Source organism: Grampus griseus (genome assembly GCF_964374135.1).
Source record: "Grampus griseus genome assembly, chromosome: 21".
In the NCBI taxonomy this organism is placed as follows: domain Eukaryota; kingdom Metazoa; phylum Chordata; class Mammalia; order Artiodactyla; family Delphinidae; genus Grampus; species Grampus griseus.
In genome coordinates, this window is record NC_139015.1 from 5,639,285 (window position 1) to 5,660,002 (window position 20,718).

Here is a 20,718-nt window from a genome sequence, read left to right on the forward strand (position 1 = left end):
TCTTCTGTAGATATGAATACAGAGTTGAATAATTATTAGAAAGCAGACGGTCCTGGATGAAAGTGTTGAAATTACATTTAGTTGGTATGTCAGTGAGCTGACTGTCATACCCATGGAATACACAGTGATCCACGGGTGGGTGGATGTTCTCATTACACGATAAGAAAGACTTGAGGACCCTTCATTTTAGAATGTCCAGAAATGGGATTCTCTCCCACCCTCAGTCCCACACTGCAGTAACTAAAAGGCCATTGGCGTAAAGCATATGGATACAATGACTAGGTTAGGGTTAACTGCTCTCAATAATCATTTTTGCATTCTTAATTTACCTACTCAACCCCATCAAGGTTTGGGTGCTACAAATGAGGGTAAAATCATGTGCAAAAGGTAAGGAATCTGATTTTCCATTCCCAACTCATTTATAGTAAAAAACTTTGTACTATACTAAGAAACAAAACATTGCCCCAAATATCCAAAAATAGAGGTAAAGGAATGGCTAACTACGTCATACCTAAGTTATTAAGGACTTCCTGTTTTACAACTTACCTTTGGGGTGATGGTAAGGTAACGGAGAAAAATCCAAGCCATACATGAGAATATGTGCAAGGGTATATGTGTGCGTGCGTGCATGCGCGCGTGCATGTGTGTGTGTATGTTTCTCTACAGGGATAGAGAGAAAGACACCACGGTGCTAACAAGAGTTAGTTTCTGATTATTTCTGATGACATTTTCTATTATAGTCTGTGTATTCTGATATTTAAATAGTAAGCATGTATACTTTCTACTAAGATAAATGTTATTTCAAAATGAAACCCTGTAAGACTTCTTCAAAAATACTGTCTTGCTCAGAAATTATAATCATGAATATAGCAAAATTTAAAAGTACATGAAAAACACTTTACCGTATACATCTGCGCCATGATCGTACACGGTATCCAAACAAGCTCCTTCCCGAGTGTCCCACACTTTTATAGTATAGTCCCAGCTGCCAGATATTAGTAGGTATGGGATCTCAGTATTCCACATTAATCCCCGCACAGGTGCCGTGTGTCCTCTAAGAACGTTTATGCATGCATCTTTAGTATAATCCCAGATTCGAACAGAACTGAAAACAGAATATTATGTATATAATACAAGTTATAATTTATCTAGAGTATCAGCATATTCTTAATGGAACACAATGATTATTTCTCAGTATATTGAAAAAACATTTTATGTTTCAATATATGTTATGATTCTCTTCTTTTTAGCAAATAATAATGAATTTTATTTATTTTAAAATGAATAACTAACTAGGCTAGAGCCATCCTATTCAATATTTTTTCCTTACTTTTACTGGTCATTAACCCCTGATACTAAATATATGATTTCTCAGTTTATGTGTTTAAAAAATTGCTTTCTTAAAATAAAATATCCAGAACAGGTAAAGCCAAAGAAAAATATGACTAATAACATGTATACAATAACTTAAGAGCACTCAAATTATTTGTGTAACTTGAAAATACAGCATGTATGGTGACGGGTATTATTTGAAAAATCAATTCGTACCTATGCTTTTATCAATACAGGAAACACTTCATGTTTTTGTCAGTTAAATAAGTTTCTTAGTCTGTGGAATCACTCTCAGATCAAGTACAAAATTTAAATATAAATGGGTTCATAATATTACTTGAATCTACTGACTGTGTAGAGTACAAATGTTACTGAAGGACAATTTGAACTCAAAATCAATTTAAGACCTCCAAATGCCAACTCTGCTTGGACAATTCATAATAATCTTTTAGTTAAAGATTTATATAAACCTGAAAAATATCAAAATATTAATACTCCAAAGGTTATATTACACTATTAGGAGACATACCACATATTTTATTTCTTAAGGCATATCTCTTTCTGCTATATATAAAAGACTCCTTTCTTCTTTTTCCCCTTTATACCAGGACAGGATAATGTGGTTACTATATACCACAACTTTTACTTGCACCAAGTAAGATTTTTCTTACCTAAATTTATCTCATATTCAAACAGCCCAAACTGTACCATGCAAATGTATCTTGTCTGGATATAAAATATAGACAAGATTTCAGAAACTTTCATAAACCCAGAAAAAAATGTTATGTCACTCTCATTTCTAAAATATCTTCTTTTCATGCTAACATACATAATCATCTTCTTTTATTCCATTCTTAATGAAAACAGAGTACAGCTGTTTTCCACATTAAATACGGGAACATTATTAAAAATCAACTCGTCTCTACATGTTACAAAGGTTTATTGTTTCAGACGTTTTTCCCTTTCCCAACAGATTTCTGTTAACTTTGTTCCTAATAAGAGAGAAATAAGCATCTATTGCAAGTACAATAAATAAGGAAATAGAAATCATGAATAAGATGCTAAGTATGGAAAAATTTAATTTACTTTTAGTTGGATGCAACTAGATACTTGTTAACTGCCTACTTGTTAAGTACATGTTTAAAATAGTTCCACATACACGTTGGATCATATAAATAAGTATACTTCTAGAAAATTACAAGCTTATGAATTTTAGGACTAGAAAATTAGAATCCAAAAATACATACCCGTCATCAGAGCCACTGCAAAGAACTCCCTCCCTCAGAGGAGACCACCTAACATGGAACACTTTCTCTGTGTGCCCACTAAACACTTTCAGTGGTTGATCCGAACTGGTGGCCACATAATAGACACGAACATTTTTGTCTTCACAGCCAGTGGCTATCATGTCTCTGAAATATCACCCACGGCACATAAAAAAATAAAAAGTTTGATATTATTTGTTACTGATAGCTTTTAAATGCACACAGTTCTAACTTCTAAAACGAGAATTTTTTGCTTCCTTAATAAAGTTACACTGAAAACTTACATAAGTAAAAACATCATTTACAGCAACTGCTCTAGTACAGAGATTCTCAATGTTTCCTTTCAATCAGTTGTGTTTTTTATTTATGAGAGATAATGGCACAGTCATTTTATACATTCTTTTTCAAGATGTCTAGATTCATAACTTTAGTATTTCTCAGACCTTTATATTTTGCAACTACTGGGTCTTAAGAAGGGTCTTGAATGGTCAGTGACTGAGATTTGCTTAATCGCTGGTAGGCACGTTATTAATTACTACATGCCCTGACCGTTGGTAAATTTTGTTGTGGTAGGGATATAAATAGCAATGCTTCCCCCAGAAGTGTGCTAGGAAAGCTCCCCGCAGAGCCAGGGTCGTCTCATCTGACAGTAAGTCACATTCCTGGTTTTCCAATTCTCTCTGGTGAGATGCTTAACTGTTTGATCCAACAGAATCCTCTGGGAATATAATACGTGGATCTGATCTTTTAATGATCTTGGCTCTATCTCTGAGAGTGAGATAGCTAAGCAACTATTTGTACCCTAGCCGTCATGCCTGGAATACTGTTCCCAACGGAATTCGAGTACTAGGCAGACCTGTGGCATCAGGTCCCAGCCAGAACAGTCTCCCCGAGGAACATTAACAACCGTATAAACAGTCCCCAGACTTTAAAGGTAAAGAGGGGAAGTTACACGTTTTGGACCCAGCTGTTATCAAAACCTTCTCCAAACTTCAAATTGTTGATTTTTGTCGCATGGGTTGTAATACCTGTATTTACTTAACCTTACATGCATAAATACACCAGTTGGTAAACTGCATGCCAATCTATAAATGTGTCGATTACATGTGCCCAAGGCCCACTGATAAACAGCCCGTTCCTCTATGTGGGAAAATATACTTTGCATAATACAAATATTTACACGTATACACGAGCATATTTCTGTATATATGTCTATGCGGATACATAAAGATAAAATCTTAGAAATGAAAAAATATTCAAAGAAGGTACATACAGATATCCAAATTATAAATTCAGAAATATCTTATGAATAAACTTTTATAAGTTCAAGGTGTTTTTCACTTATCTCCTAGGATGCTAAGTGGAATATAAATACAGAAATTAGAACATTTAGAAAAGATTTTTAAAAATAATAGTGAAATTTTAAAATAAAAAATGAAATTTATTAGGTAGGCTTGGTAGTAAACACAATAGTTAAGTATAAAGCACTTTTTTTAAAAAAAAAAAGTTTTCTTAACCAACAAGGCATACTGCATTAATTTCTAATTTTTATTCCTACCGGTCATATTCTTATTAACCCTATAAAACAGAGAAATAAGAATGTGGAACCGTTCCATTGATCATATGCAAGGTAATTCTACTCATTTTTATATTCAACAAATATTTATTAAATATCTGGTTTTTTCAAGGCATAGTGAGGGTCAGAAGTACAGTGTTTTGCTGATAATATACTGCTAAAAACAGATAACCACTACTGATCTCATGGAGCTTACATTCTACAGGGTGAAGCAGCCAATTCACAAATAAAACTTAATTTTATGATGTTAAGTGCACCCAAGGCTTATTATACCATAGGGGAAATTTACCTAATATGGGGGTCAGGGAAGACTTTTCTCCAAAAGTGGTTTTTTGAGCTGAGAGCTGAAGGATAGGGAGAAGTTACTTATATCCGGCCCGGGTTGGGAGGAGTTGTATGTGGTGGGATGGGAAGTAGAATCCTAGATGGAAGGGGAAACAGGAGTGAAAGCCTTGGGGTGAAAATGAGCTGGCTGGTTCAAGAAATCGAAAGCCACTGTGGCTGGATATAAGGAACAAGGGAAGCAAGGCTTGTAATGTGATACTAAAGTACAAAGGAATGGGATTATACAGGGACTCCCTTGTAGGACTGGCTAAGATTCTGCACATTATCCCAAGATCAATGGGAAACTGTTGAAGGATTTAAGCAGGAGAATGCCGTGCTCACATCTGCGGTTTTAAACGCTCACTCTGACAGCAACCTAGAGAACACAGAGAGAGGAAGTGGTGGCGAAAGGTGTGAATTCTGGAATTGATTTAGAAGACTTGTGCAGAAGTCCCCAAACAGACAAATGTCATTAGTTTAGTCGCTGGAGGGATGGTTGGGTAAAAAAGGATATTTAGATGGAGGATATGACAGGAATTGATGGCTGGCTGCAAGTGAAAATTGAGAGATAATACGGTCTAAAAGAAGAGGGTTTTCCTGGTGGCGCAGTGGTTGAGAGTCCGCCTGCTGATGCAGGGGACGCGGGTTTGTGCCTCGGTCCGGGAAGATCCCACATGCCGCGGAGCGGCTAGACCCGTGAGCCATGGCCGCTGAGCCTGCGCGTCCGGAGCCTGTGCTCCGCAACGGGAGAGGCCGCAACAGTGAGAGGCCCGCGTACCGCAAAAAAAAAAAAGAAGAGGTCAAGGATTTGGGCTTTAGCAGTTTGTTGTTTGCATTTTCAGGCCACTGAGGTGGGAAATACTGCAGAAGAGCTGGTCACGAGCTCATTTTAGAGCCTCTAACCGGGGACCTCCCTGGCAGTCCACGGTTAAGACTTTGCCTTCCAATGCAGTGGGTATGGCTTCGATCCCCAGTCGGGGAGCTAAGATCCCACATGCCTCGGGGCCAAAAAAACCAAAACATAAAGCAGAAGCAATATTGTAATAAATTCAATAAAGATTTTAAAAATGGTCCACATAAAAAAATTTTTTTAAAAGTACCTGTAACTGTGTAATAAATGCTTCTGTATTTACTAGAAGAAACTCAGAGATCCATCATTTTGTATAATATGTGATTTGACTCAGAACACAGTGTAATAAGGTTTTAATATTTTAGTATGTATATTTTACGACTCTAATATGGAAAAGCATAATTCACATTGTTTTCACAATATTTAAAGAAAGTTTGAATTTTTAAAGATAATTTATATCCCATCAAAGAGAGGTTTGAAACACAAGATTCTTGGAAGTGCAGGGGCTTAAAGGATCAATTTTAGTGGAGGTTTGACTTGGATTAATTTTTAAATCTAAGCTGATCTTTAATGCCAGGCTCTTAAGCAAGGTTGACCTTTCAAAACCATTCTAAGTTCTGTGTCATGGGAAATCACCCAAGGCCGTGGCATTTGCATTAGGTGGAGGCAATGGAAAGTCACGGGGAACAAAATACCATTGCACAGATTCCTAAAAAGGGTTCAGAGAAAGGGCCACGTTCCTCAGAAGACACACACAGATTGGACTGATTTCCATGTTTCATTAGTTAGTCATATGCTTTTCCTTAAAGCAGCAGGAAATAGCTTGAAAGTAGGAAATCAGTATTTCTAAATCATATAAAAACCTCACGGAATAAAAACAGACGGTTACACATGCAATTACAAGGCTAGGCAAAGGGAATATTACCTAAAAAGAGTCATGAATATTACCTATGGAAATAACCTTAAACTTTATGGCTATTCAAAATCTCTGAAATGTAATTATTACTTATTTCCGGAAAAAATACTTACCTGTTGTTTTGGCTCCAATCACAACCAAACACTGCAGCTGGATGTTTGTATTTGTGTAGTACTTTACCATCAACTGTTCGAATAATACTGAAATTAAGTATAATATATTAATAGAAAATTACAACAGTCTAAATACATCATTCAAGGGAAGAAAGCCAGAACTGTAAAATTTGAACATAAGTGTTTTAGGAAAGAGACCTTGTCTGCAAAGCACAAGGAACATTTAAAAGTACTGTGTAAATATTACCGATTATGAGTAAGGATATTTATATCACATAGTATTAATTATGGTAACCCACTGAAACCAATTTAAAGGAGATACATTTTTATTTAGAAACTATTTCTTATATTTTTAATTAGGGAAATACATAATTTAATACATATATTTTAAAATATATGCATTAGATTTCAGCTTCAAAATTTAACAGTTCAAAATGTATGTTTAAAACAACTCATTTACAGTGTTGGGTGCATGCACTATTACACCAACTGCAAGACATATAATATTTTCATGGCATATTTTAAGTGATACAACTAGAACTTCAGAGGACCCCTTCTCCCAAAACAGATCCTATATACTTTCACTGCAAAAACAAAAGCAGCTCTAATACCCTTCTATTATATTGCCATAGTGCAAGGGCTACTGATTCCATAGGGACACAAAGCTGTGTATAAATTAACATATTGCAAAGTTTTAAAAGTCTTTGGAAAAGACCCTTTTAAAACATCACTAGGCCCACCAAAACTTTGAGGTTACTGGAGAGTGGTGGTGATCTATGCTTCCAAATATTTAGTCATTGACTGTGGTATTTATCAAATAAGTAATGCCCTGAGAATATATGGTAAAGCTAATCATGTATCACCTAGTCAAAAAACTCTTACGTACACCTTTCGTATTTTGGTATGTATCAATGAGCAAACAGTCATTTTCAAGGGAAAAAAATCACTAACTGTCGTTTCTGAAAATTTTAACTTCTTGGTAAAGATCTTTGGTTTCCATAACTACTGTATTTTCCACTGAAATTAAAAAGTGAGGATGAGAAGATTTGGGGCTGGGTATAGCAAAACCTAAGAGGAGATAAACTTTACTACTTCTCAACAACCATAAGTGCTTATACTGCCCGTCAAAGATGACAATACCTATAGCTATAGGGTAGCACCATTGGATTAAAAACATTTTTTTTAACTCAAAGGCAATTCTTCCTTACATATATTTCTTGGAAGCCTCCTTTTTCCTGGGACTCAACAGAATTAAGAAAGCACATATTTCTGAGAAGTTAGTCACTTTCTAAAAATAGGCATTTCCCACAGGCATGGTCTTATTGCTCCTTACAAAGCCTTTTTTATCCTTTTAAAAATAATAACACCTACTGTGAACAAGTTTCTAGAGCACTTGATACCTCTTTAACCACTTGCGAAACTGAAATACCACTCCCTCAAAATGTGATGAAAATTAGACTCTGTGAAAGTCCTTTAAGTTTCTTTGAGGTAAGTCACGGTATTCTAGTTAAAATTCGAGTAGCATTTTCATTTAGAAAGAATTAGTGGTTTGTTTATTTTTAAACATCATTGCATTGTTATTTATTACTGATATATCATAGCAATGTAGCATGTGCCTATGCGGGCTTATAATATTTATGATAGTAGGTAGAGCTGTACAAATGGAATCTCATCGAACATTTTAATGTATGTGCTAACATGATACAATTGATATTATCAAATGTATCTTTTATAAACAGTGTAATTTCATACATAGTACTTACCAGTAACCATCACCACTGCAGGTTGCTATTCTTTTGGAATCTTTATGACTCCAGGCAATGCAGAATATTCCATTTTTTCCATGCTTCAAAAAATGTAAAATACCTATCAATAAGAAATAATTCACCCCTTTTTCCTCTTATTTATTTATTTCTTCTAATATTACTTTGCTATTAGGAACTTGCTCTAGATGATGCTACAGGGACACTACTGTCAACAGCAGAAGGCTGAATACAAACTTTAAAGAATGTGTAACGCTGTCAACACTTAAGAAACAAAACCATTGTTTTAAGACATAAATGGGTGGCTCTATTTCCTTTTTGTGGACACTGGTAAACACCCAGAATCTGCTTCCTCAGCCATCTGTAGAATTAACCTCTGCTTAATAGCTTAATACCTTTTTCTGTAAAAGCCCTTCTGGAGATGAAGATATTTATCTATCTGCTTTCTAACCCAGTTAGGCTCCTAAAACTACAGTATAAGAGATGCTGCAAGCAGCTGTTATTACTGATTGTTCTTCTAAATTTCAAAATTTTATTTTTATGAAACAAAGAAGGTTTAAGGTTATTATTATAACAAATCACTCTGTATTTACCTGTACTCTATGTTTATCTGTATTCTTGGACGGGGAAAGGGTAAAGGAATACAGTCACAGCTGGTATGATGAGAATTTTTAAAAACACAAAGAATATATTTTATACATAGGAATGTCATTCATCAACTAGGTAATGGGTGAATAAAGGTTGCAACCAATCCATTTCCGAATTTTGTTTAAATCATTTCCGTTTTATACAGCACTTAAATCGTGGCTGCTCTTAAGGGAAGACTAAAGTGACTTTTTACCTGGAGCTTTAAGGCTGTTTTACTAAGGTGGTCTCCAGTTTGCTATTTTTACCTTTCTTGGGGGATCAAGGTGGGTAGCTTTATAAAGATGAACACAAGAATGGAGGTAGTCTCTATACTCACTCAGTTAAGGAGGGGAGGTCCTCCATCAGCTGTGCTCGTCCCCATGAACGGGGCACTCATGGCTCCCTCACGCCCTGCATTTTATTTGGTGAGGCATGTGTAACTTAGTTAACTGAAGCTGGCACTGTTCATTTTCCCCACATTTATTATCCTAGATGTAAGCGGTTTCGATATTGGTCTTAACTATGCTATTGGAGCTGGGAAAGACATAAATGGACGTAAGAGATGTCCCTGATGCTCAGGGCTGGGCTGCTGGAATCAGGCTGCACCTGCCGAGTGCTAATAGGAAGATACTTAGTTGACAGGACGTCAAGATGCTAGAAGAAGAAATCGACAGATTTGACATCCAAGGATAAGATTCTTGAATTAGGTCCAAAGTTGCTTTTCCAGATTCATCTTTTCTTCTTATATCCTTACTTATTATGGGATACGCATCGTTCTGGTGATGGGGAGGGCAGAAGGCGGGCTGGGGGAGTACTGAACTGAGAACATTGTTGTTAAGTAGAGAAAGGGAAGGATGACCTGTAGTTTCCTACAGGAAACTCTTTTGAGAGCAGAATTGCACACTGGTGGTTGTTGAAGTTTCCCTACGGCTCTGCATTTGTCACATAACTTCCGTAACCCCTGGAAGATCAACGCTACTTGATTTTCAGAGAGAGAACAGTCTTTTGTATAAATGGTTTTAAAGCCTCAATATATAAATAATTATCAACTAAGTTATATGTTTGATAAACTTCAACAGTAATCATTTGAAATGAATGAAATTTCAAGAAAGTGACAGACAATCCTAGATGCTGTTCACATTTCCCTCCATTCACAACTAACATACTGTAACGAGAGCATACATATTTACAAAATATTAACAGAACTCAGGGAAATATGAGATGACAATTTAAGTCCAAGCAGAAGGAAAAGTACAATCTGTGACACTACAAATAGGAAGAGAGGAGCTATTGGAACTTGTCATGGAAAAATGGAATTTGAGACTTGGAAGGAAACCTAAGAAATTATATAATCCAACTTCACCACCTTATAAAATGAACAATCAGAAGAGATATGGGAACATATGTACATGTATAACTGATTCACTTTGTTATAAAGCAGAAACTAACACACCATTGTAAAGCAATTATACTCCAATAAAGATGTTAAAAGATAAATAAATAAATGAACAATCAGCTTCAAGGCAATAAAATTATCCTCTCTATGTCAAGAGCTAATCAGTGACAAAATTGGGACTATAATTTGGGTCTTGTTCTGAGTTTAGTCTTTTTCCAACTTTTGAATATTTGCCTAGACAATTTTGTGGAAGGCGACCCAAAATTCCTTTGAACCTCTCAGGCAACTTGAGGTGAATTTTTGTATCTTAGGCTCAGCTACATTTTTCAGAATTCATTTTAGCAAGTGCATGTCCTCTTGGATTTTCTTCTAATTAAAAGACTACAATGCCACCTGGTGACTCACTAATAAATTAAGAGAGGAAAGCATTTAAAAAACGTGAAGCCATATAAGGCATTATGTTATTTGACTAGCAATAAATACATCTTACCTCATTAAATCGTTGTACGATTTTGCCCTTTTTAATATCCCAAATAAAAGCACCATTTCGAGAAGTTGCTCCAGCAATACAATTTAAATCACCTTAGGAAACAATTTGTTAGACATTATATGAAATGTTTGCCACAAATGTTAATTCTTTTCAAAAATGTAATTTTTGAAAAAGTAAGACTTGAGTTTGCAAAGTGGCTCTTTTTTTAAATAATGAAAATTATCAAATGTATGCAAATATAGAAAGAACAGTATAATGCATGAATCCATCATACAATTTCAACAATTATCAAAATATGGTCAATCTTATTTTGTCTATAGCCCCCTACTGGATTTCTTTGGAGCAAATCTCTAACATTGTATCCTTGAGGATGGATGTCTAAAATACAGGAACTCTTTTATTAACATGACCAAACTACTACAATCACAAATAGAAAAATTATCAAAAATTCCTCAATATTATTACATATCCATTCGGTATTTACATTTTTCTGACCATCTAGTAATTTTTTTAATGGTTAGGAAAGTATTTCTCTAAGCAGGACACATGAAAAAATTCATTTTCTCCATCAAAGACATAAACAATGCTCTTTGTTTTTAAGAAGTTAAAAAAAATCTGTTAAAATTGAACTGCAGCTAAGTTAGTAGCTGGTCTTGAATTTTTTGCAAGGCAGTCAAAGAAGAGGTTTGCTCCATTTGAAGAAAGAAATAGCTGTTATCTGTCTCCTAGGAGTAAAAATATGGAGGAATTATTTTGTGATAAATGACTATGAATACTAAAAGAAAAGCCCTCACCAGTTTTTTCTAGGGTTTTCATTCTGCTACCCCTTTAGTGCTCTAAAATTATTGGGGGTAAGTTTCCATATTTATATGCACTTCTAAAAATTTCCCAGTGATATCTACTCTAAAAATAAAGGAAATTCTGCAATCATCTATAACCTACTCTACTTCCATCCAGTGTCAACCTTTGCTAATCTTTTAAGTTTCATCCATATTTACCTAACAATAGTGATTCATCAGTAATCACTTTGCAAAAAGTGGCAGAATTTCCATTTTACAACATTTTTATTTTCTTAAGGCAAATTCTCAATGTAGAGAGCGAAATAAGCTTGAAGTAAGATTGGGCCTTCTGTGTTATGATTTGAAACAATGGTTTTCACAGTCACAATTTCTATTCAAGCTTTAGGTTTGAGACTTGAACACGTTCTGTAGAAGAAAGAATGATCAGCTCGTTGCTGTTACAGTGTCACCACACTGGTGGCCCAATTCCTGTATCTCAACCCAGCAGGCCCTGCTGTGACGATGCAAACTACCATGACTAAGAGCACAGGCTTAAACATCAAATTGATAAGGGTTCAAATCTTGACTCCACCACTACTCCCTCTGTATATAATCTTGGGTAAGTTACTCAACCTCTCTGACCTCAGGTCCTCTTTAATAAATGTTGGCTCTCACAATCGAAAGTAAAGTGAAGATGGAGGTAAAGAAGGGAGCAGAAAAGAGTGCTAGTTCTTTTTGTTCCTTACATCTTTTTTTTTTTTTTTTTGCTGTATGCGGGCCTCTCACCGCTGCAGCCTCCCCCGTCGCGGAGCACAGGCTCCGGACGCACAGGCTCAGCGGCCATGGCTCACGGGCCCAGCCGCTCCGCGGCATGTGGGATCCTCCGGGACCGGGACACAAACCCGCGTCCCCTGCATCGGCAGGCGGACCCTCAACCACTACGCCACCAGGGAAGCCCTGTTCCTTACTTATTAATTAGTGAAGTAACATTTTTTTCCAATTAGCTTTGGATCTATCATGGCACTAAGTATTTTCTGCTTCAGAGAACAGCTGCTGTCATTAAGACTTGGAAGTAAAACCTTCTTCTAGATCTTCTCATGGTAGGAGATAAGGGATACAAAAATAGTAGTTCTTTACCTTTTTTGTGTCATGGACTTCTCTGAAAATCTGATAGCTATGATAATCTTTGACAGATATAGGAACATGCACACATATGCTAAAAATTATGCATAAAATTCCAAGAGAATCCCAAATTCTCTGAAGACATCAAAACCCTGACAGCCCATATATTCAGGGCTAAAAATCTCTGTGCACAAGGAGATAAGCTAAAAAAATAAGCTACATCTTGGTTATAAGTGGGTTTTAAATTAATATGTTAGTATTAGGACAAATAAGTAAAGCATTCTACATAGTTTATAAAGTGAAAAATTCATTTTAGGTGTGTAAAATTATTTATTACAGGAGAAAATATTTGGGAAGAAAATGTCAGCGGTTTCAAAGGACATCTCTTTTTTACGTACAGGAAGGTATAAAGGTAGCATCATTCTGAGATCAAAGAAAAGACCCTATTATAGCATAAAAGTTCTTCAATATTACAAAAGCAGAGTTTATATAGAATCACATGCTCACAATTAAACTGTGATGATATATAATCATTCATATTCACAAAAGAGATGTATCAGAGAAAGACAGGTATTATAATTTTTAGAAAATACATGTTTTATTTTCATATATTTGATTCACATGAAAATTTTAAGGAAAACTTCTATAATGTGAAATACACTGCACCTTCATAGGCACATCTATACAAATGCAGCTAAAACTAGATGCGTCAGTATCATCGTGATTTACTGGGGCTTTTCTTCATGACTATGTCATATAGAAAGGCCGAGAAATCAACGTGCTTGGGCAAGCAGTCTACTCTACAACCCACAAAAACTGCACCAACAACTATGATGGTACTAATCTGCCTCCACAATCATTTGGAGTAAGATGACACTGTGAGGAAGAAGATAATACAAATGAAAATAAAAGTTAGGAAAGTCGGGCTTCCCTGGTGGCACAGCGGTTGAGAGTCCGCCTGCCGATGCAGGGGACACGGGTTCGTGCCCCGGTCCAGGAAGATCCCACATGCCGCGGAGCGGCTGGGCCCGTGAGCCGTGGCCGCTCAGCCTGCGCGTCCGGAGCCTGTGCTCCGCAATGGGAGAGGCCACGACAGTGAGAGGCCCGCGTACCACAAAAAAAAAAAAAAAAAAAGTTAGGAAAGTCATTTAATTGTATTCCTGATTTTAATAAAATACTTCTTACCTGGAGCCCATGAAAGGGAATAAATAACCCCTTCATTCCCTGGGGAAGTGTACACTGCCGTCAGTGTGTTTATATCCCAGACTTTTATTGTGCCGTCAAAGGAAGCTGTTGCTAAAAGATTGGGATCATCAGGTTTGAATTTGCAGTCAAAGATAGTTTCCACGTGACCCTAGGGATGCAGCATAAAAAACATAGAACAAACCCAGACAAAATGTGAGTCCTCAGCAGGGCTGTATTCTATTTTACACAGAGGCTTAAGGATCATGAGAACAGAAGTTCGTAGACTCATAGAATTATTATGACTCCATAATAGAAATAAATCTTAGAAAACACTTAATCCAAGCTTGCTCATTTCATGAATGAGAACAAGAAAGCTCAGAGTAACTGGCAGAGGTGGACTTCTCCTTCCTTCTGAAAGAATATTCTATTTCTCATTTTGCTTCCAAAATATACTACAACTATGTGGTTTTCCACTACACAAAGGAGTAACGTAGCCCACACGATAATGGGAAAACTACCAAATGCAGAGTAATTCTGATAAGCTAAACAGACATTAATATTTAAAGAAGTTTAATGTTTATAATGTTTACAATTAAATAATTTTAATAGTTCTATACATTTTTCTAAAATGTTTCAATCAACCAAGATAAAGTCCTAATATATGATTCTCTATGAAAATAATTTTAGAATATCATCAATAATACAAAAGTAAACATCATTTTATACACAAAATAAGTATTGTGTATAAAAGAATGACCACAGACATACCAAGTCCCTAAGAAAATCCCACTTCTTAGCTCCCATATCATAAAGTCCAACTCCACCATCCAAGAAACAGCACACTGCGTGACCAGGAGGAACAGAAAATGCTTGATTCTGTGTCAAAGTTGGGGGTGGTACTGCTTCACTCGTTGAGGATGTATAATGATTTTTGGTTGGGGACTGGACTGAAACTAGAAAAGAAAAAAATAAATAAACAAGTAAACATTTATGCCAGTATCTTCCCATAGGCTGGAATGAAGCCACAGGACTTAATTTACAAAGACGCTCTTTGTTTTCTTTTATCCAGAATTTATATCAGTAAACTCTTAAGCAATGATCAGATTTTCTGCCACAGGAGTACTTCAGCAGCATTGCCCATATTTATATATTTATATATACAAAATGGGATATTATTTTGAAAAGAGGTGTATAGAAGTGCAGGTGGTGCAAAATGAATGAAAATTAGTTTCTGAGGAATCACAATATGTGGTGAGTATTTGGTTTCTTATTGCCCCATAAATTAAAGCACAGCACGATTATTTCTGAATTAAAAGTTTCTTTCAAAGTGCTGATGTAATAGCTTACTTCTTCCTCTATACAAGCAAACACACACGCACCTGAACTTTTTTCTTTTAAAACTAATAACTCTCTTCCACTAATTTTCAATCCAATGAAAATAATTTTGTTTTTTCTTTTTTTTGCGGTACGCGGGCCTCTCACTGCTATGCCCTCCCGTTGCGGAGCAACAGGCTCCGGACGCGCAGGCTCAGCGGCCATGGCTCACGGGCCCAGCCGCTCCGCGGCATGTGGGATCTTCCCGGACCGGGACACGAACCCGTGTTCCCTCCATCGGCAGGCGGACTCTCAACCACTGCGCCACCAGGGAAGCCCGAAAATAATTATTTTTGAGATTATTTATAATTCACTTTAATTTAGCACCTAAATTAAGAATTACAACTGATATACATTTGCATCTTAATTTCTTCTTCCTCAATTTTTACTGTTCATACACTTTCAATTACATAACTGTCTCCTTGTTCAGTTATTTCCTTTGTATTCTTTATCACATATTTTGTCTTCTTTCAAAAAGCTTTTCCTTAGAACATAAATATACTCTTGTAAATATAATTCAAAATAATGATACCACCATAAATTATCAGACCAATCTAGATTAATTACACACTGGAATATAAATATTTCCCAGTATATTATCTTTTTTGACTCAAATATAATAGTCTTTCTTATTGCATTCATTAGGATAATACTCATTTCTTAGAATCGGAGAACGACAGGCAGTCCAAACTAGAATGAACCATTAATAACAAAAGAAGCATTTGGTTCAATGAAATTTTGCTGAAAGTTTGGTTAAAATTAATATAATCCATGACTGTTTTCTAATATTTTAATTTGTTGATATTATAGGTGGTTTTGATACCCTTTATGCTCCTATCAATCCGTAATTCATCTTTTTTTCCGAATTTGATGATTATGTCTACATTTAAAGTTTTTCATTTTTACATAAATTTTCTTACTCCACGCTTTCTGTTACATTAAAAAATTGGGAGAAAAAACTATCAACAACCTGAAAGGAATGACTCAAAAATGACAAGATCAGTATGTGCTTCTTTATATTTCCTGACTTTTCTCTAATGGGCCTGGACCACTTTTGCAATAAGAAAAATATAAGGAAGTAAAGAACCTACGATATTTCAGTCATCTTACGAGATGGGTGTTCACAGCAAATAAACAAAGAAAAAAATAGTTCCAAAAAATGCAGGATTCGTAAACATATGCCAGTCCCCAGCATACTATCAATACTTCTCCAGTCCTAATGCTTCTAGACCCTCCAGTTTCCAGGATTTAGAAGTATCAGGAAAAGCTTAAATTTGTGAAAAGACTGGAGGTTCAAATACAGAGAGTTTCTACTACTTGCCATTGCCCACAAAATTAGATACTAAATTTGCTAACCAAAACAGCATTATTTTGAACAGGTCTCACTAATTATTTAGTATATCATAGACAGCAGTGAGTAAGGAGGAATCAATAACTCTAGGTTGTTCAATCACTACTCTTTTCCCCAAGTTTTTTTATGATCCACACAGAAATAAAAGAAACACTACCAACCATGCAGAGTAACCACAGTTGACTTCAATAGGAAGTCAATTTCTTTTCCCTCATATTTAGGAAAAATTCTAATTCTAAACCTCCCCCCACCATACTCCAGATTTTTCTTTTATACCTTAAATGTATTTTATAATTTTTTCTTAATCATAGAAGTAATAAAAGGTAATTAGAAAAAAAACACAAAAATAAATGAAGAACATCTATAATACTAACTACTAATCCTGCAACAAACATGCAATACGTTCAAACACGGAATATATATTCTAGATCCTACATTTCCAACATTTAGGTTATTTTAACTTTGTTATAAACCATATAGATTGTAAAAGAGCCACGTTTAAAACAAAGTCCCCTAGTTCAGACCAATTTTATTTAATCCCATCACTCTTGATATTTTTTATTTTCACCAATATCATTGTCTCATTTTCCCCATGTAGATCTGAGATTATCTTAATATCCTCACTTAATAGCATTTTTAAATGTAACTTTGCTCTAAATATTTTCAATTTAGCAATATTAGATATTGTGTGGTTTTGATGGTACCTTTAGCATGTATATTGTCAAAGGCTATTTTTTAAATTTGCTTTTCAGTAGCAGTATTTGATACATTTATATCATTATATCACTCATTTTATTGGATAGCAGCAAGTACGATATTTTAAAATATCCAATTTTGATATTTTTACTTACATTTCTTCCTTGGAGGAGAATTCAGTACATGTAAGCAGTGAAACCCTGTTTTCTTTAATTTAAAATTATCAACAGGTGTTGCTCTAGAAACATTCCAAACGCGCAAAACACCCACTTGAGAATCTAGTCAGATCCAGAAAAAAGCATTATATTAACAAATTTTATTTGAAACATAAAATGCCTAGATATAAAAGTAATAACAAAATTTCAACTTGCCAGATTTTTAGCACCACTTACTGACATTCTTCACACAGTAATATTATATCATAATACAAAGAAACAGCCGAAGTGATATTCATCCTTTCAATTTTTGGCACGTTTTGTCTTTTTTTTCCTGTTCCAAATCCCCTTCTCGGGTGAGAGACTGCCTGCCTTGGGAGCTTCCCCGACAAAGATCATTATGACAATGTGACCACAAAAAAGCACCCCAGGGACACACTTGCTCTAGGAAAGCCAGCCACAGAAAACTTTCCACCTCTACCATTAAGTAACCCTTCACCTTTCGAAATGCTTGTACACTGCTTCCTTGCTCACTTGCAGCCAAACAAGGACTGCCTGATATACCTGAAGATTAATTAGAAAGCCCCCTCCTTCGAAAAATCCTACCTTAATAAGCTGCTCTGGAAAGAGTCTGGCAGTTCCTCAAATGATTAAACGCAGAGTCACCATGTGACCCAAAAATTGCACTCCTGCATATACACCCAACCGAATTACAGACATGTGTCCCCATAAAGCCTGCGCACAAATGTTCCCAGCAGCATTGATAACCACACAAAACCGGAAACAAGATAATGTCTATCAGCTGATAAATGGATAAACAAAACCTGGCATATCCATACCATGGAATATTATTCACCTATAAAAAGGAATGAAGTACTCATCCATGCTACATCACGGATGAACCTTGAAAACTCTACGTTAAGTGAAAGAAGCCAAACATAAAAGGCCACATGTTGAATGACTCTGCTTCTATGAAACGTCCGGAACAGGCAAATCCACCAAAAGAGAAAGTAGATTCGTGGTTTACGTACACACAGGAGTGACTAAGGGGTGTGGAGGGCGTAATGAAGAGTGACTTGCGGATGGGTCCAGGGTTTATTAGGGGGATGAGGAAACGCTCTGGAGTTAAATGATGCTAATGGTCGTAGAACTCTGTGAACACAGAGACCACTACACTGTACACTTTAAGTGTACACGGTGAGTTTTTATGGTATGTGAATCTCAGCTCAATAATGATGATAATAATAATAATAGGTATATTATTATTAATATATATCTATAATTAATTATATCCTGTGAAATTAAAGGCAATGAAGATACATCAATAAGAATCCGTCTACTTCTATGTGCAGTTTAAGTGCTTAAAGAAGTAAAGACTTCTTTAAAAATGTTGAAAAGGTAAACTCTTTGTCTTTCATTTTACACTTAGCGAATATGGGAAGTATTTATACAGTAGCTGAAAGTGCTGTCTCTTCAGAGACCTCTCTCTCTCTGAAGCTAAGTAAACGGTAAGAGTCATTTAATTCCTAATTTCTATTTTAAATTCCCCACCTTCCCATCCCCCATCACTTCTTAGTTTTGCTAATTCTCTTATGATTAGGAAATCATGACTGTCAAAATCCTCAGTGAGGCTAACAGACTCCTCATCCAGACAGACTGTTTTTCTAGCCAGTATTTTTACTGTCACCCTGCCATGGCTGAAATTGAACTGCCTTTGTCTTTTGTATACACACAAACACAGACATGCACACATGTGTGTACATATATAACATATCCCAATGTTACCAGAAACCTGGAAAACCGGGCCTTCTTTTCATTTTTATTTGTCATTGTATTAATGATGCACTGTATAAATAAAAGTAAACGAGCTATTTACTATAATAATAATGTTTGAGATATTAATAAGCTTTACACAAAATTAACCAATAAAAGTACAATCTTCCTGATTCAGTTAAAGAATATACACATATTTAAACCTCTGGGAGTAGGGTAAAGTTACCTCCAGTTATAAACATGCCAGGAGCACCGGGAACCCAGGCCAAGCACTGCACAGAAGCTATTGCACTGGGAAAATTAAATGTTGTTATGCAAGAAAGTGATTCCGAATCTACCAGGCGAATTCCACGATGCAAATTAGCCACTAGGAGGTAATCAGTAGACAGTGGGTCCCATTCCAGGGCTGTAACGGGATCCTCTTCGTCGGTCCCTTCAAGAGATTCAGGTCTCAGAACATGTTTCTGACTTTTACTACCTATTAAAATGTAAAGAGCATGATTTTAAACAAAATTTCCAAAATAAGATTAATCATTGAGATCACATGGACTTTCTCCTTGCATACCACTGATCTCTGAGGGTCCTGGGAATACAAGTCTGGCATTTCTATGCAGAAGTCATAACTGACAAGGGAATGCAGGGGAATTAGAGTTTGCCCTAAGGATGACAGTCGTACTGGACTGCTTTGCCTTGGCAATCCCCAGTACCCTGCATGTTTTTCTATTTGTTACTGAAAAGCTGTAAGAAAAAGACGTAGGAAAATAATATACATCATCTTGTCATCAACTACAATTTCACTGAGTTACAACAGCATAGGGATAGGGAAGTGTTTACCGAAGGGAAGAACAACGCGTTCTGACTAAAAGCACAGACTTTGGAGGGCTGCCTGGGTCCAGATCCTAGTCCCAAGATACTTAATCTCTGTGTGCTCAGTTTTTTATTTTACAGTGGAGAACATAACGATACCAGAGTTTGTTTGTTTGTTCAAGAGTAAACGAGTTAGTTGCTTGAAGTGCTTCAAACAGTGGGGCATACGATAAACAGCATACCAATGTTTATTGTCATCCGTCCTCATTCATCCTATCACTTGTCATATCATAATTCGCTCCTGGCTACCAGAACAAAGAGGCAGCCAGAAAAACAGGGAGATGAAACAAGTGAGATTAAGTGAAGAAAAGGATCAGCAAACAATCCTCTTATTTCTTCCAAAATATATACACGCTGGCGATACGGGAAAAAAAGGCCTTTGCTCACGCACCAATGGGGACTCCAATTAAACAGTTCTCTCGTTCACAAAAGAAAGGCAGTGAAACACTAAGTTTACAGATTACAACCTTAACAGAAGTACCAATTATTCCTAAGTACTGTAAACGTTGAAGAAGTGTCTATTTTTAAAATAACACTATTGAAAGATACCATAGCTCTTCCTGCAATGTCTTCGTTACATACTGTTTTTCAATGTATCAGATTATAAAAGCAGAAAAAATAGATCTCCTTGTATATATAAGATATTTGTAAAGCTAACTGAAAAATCTTATAGTTTCTGGCTTGAGGTTAATTCGTCAGAACATATTCTTTCAATATAATGGTATTCTTAGGTAGGGAGTATTTTATTTAGATATTTTGCAGAT

General features: G+C 35.9%; 1 protein-coding gene across 4 annotated transcripts in view; it reads right to left on the minus strand.

Annotated features, from left to right (window-relative positions):
• WDR17 (WD repeat domain 17) overlaps positions 1–20,718 on the minus strand; it is a 79,115-nt gene that overhangs the window by 25,335 nt on the left and 33,062 nt on the right. For 3 of the 4 annotated variants that reach the window (XM_082680557.1, XM_082680555.1, XM_082680556.1), the window contains exons 6-14: positions 19,314–19,565; positions 17,315–17,437; positions 14,507–14,691; positions 13,739–13,907; positions 10,653–10,744; positions 8,140–8,222; positions 6,377–6,463; positions 2,580–2,744; positions 903–1,105 (exon numbers count right to left, since the gene is read on the minus strand). In XM_082680557.1, coding sequence (XP_082536683.1) covers positions 903–1,105; positions 2,580–2,744; positions 6,377–6,463; positions 8,140–8,222; positions 10,653–10,744; positions 13,739–13,907; positions 14,507–14,691; positions 17,315–17,437; positions 19,314–19,565 — 1,359 coding nt within the window. The remainder of the gene's footprint in view (positions 1–902; positions 1,106–2,579; positions 2,745–6,376; positions 6,464–8,139; positions 8,223–10,652; positions 10,745–13,738; positions 13,908–14,506; positions 14,692–17,314; positions 17,438–19,313; positions 19,566–20,718) is intronic. The other variant, XM_082680558.1, reaches the window with a different exon arrangement.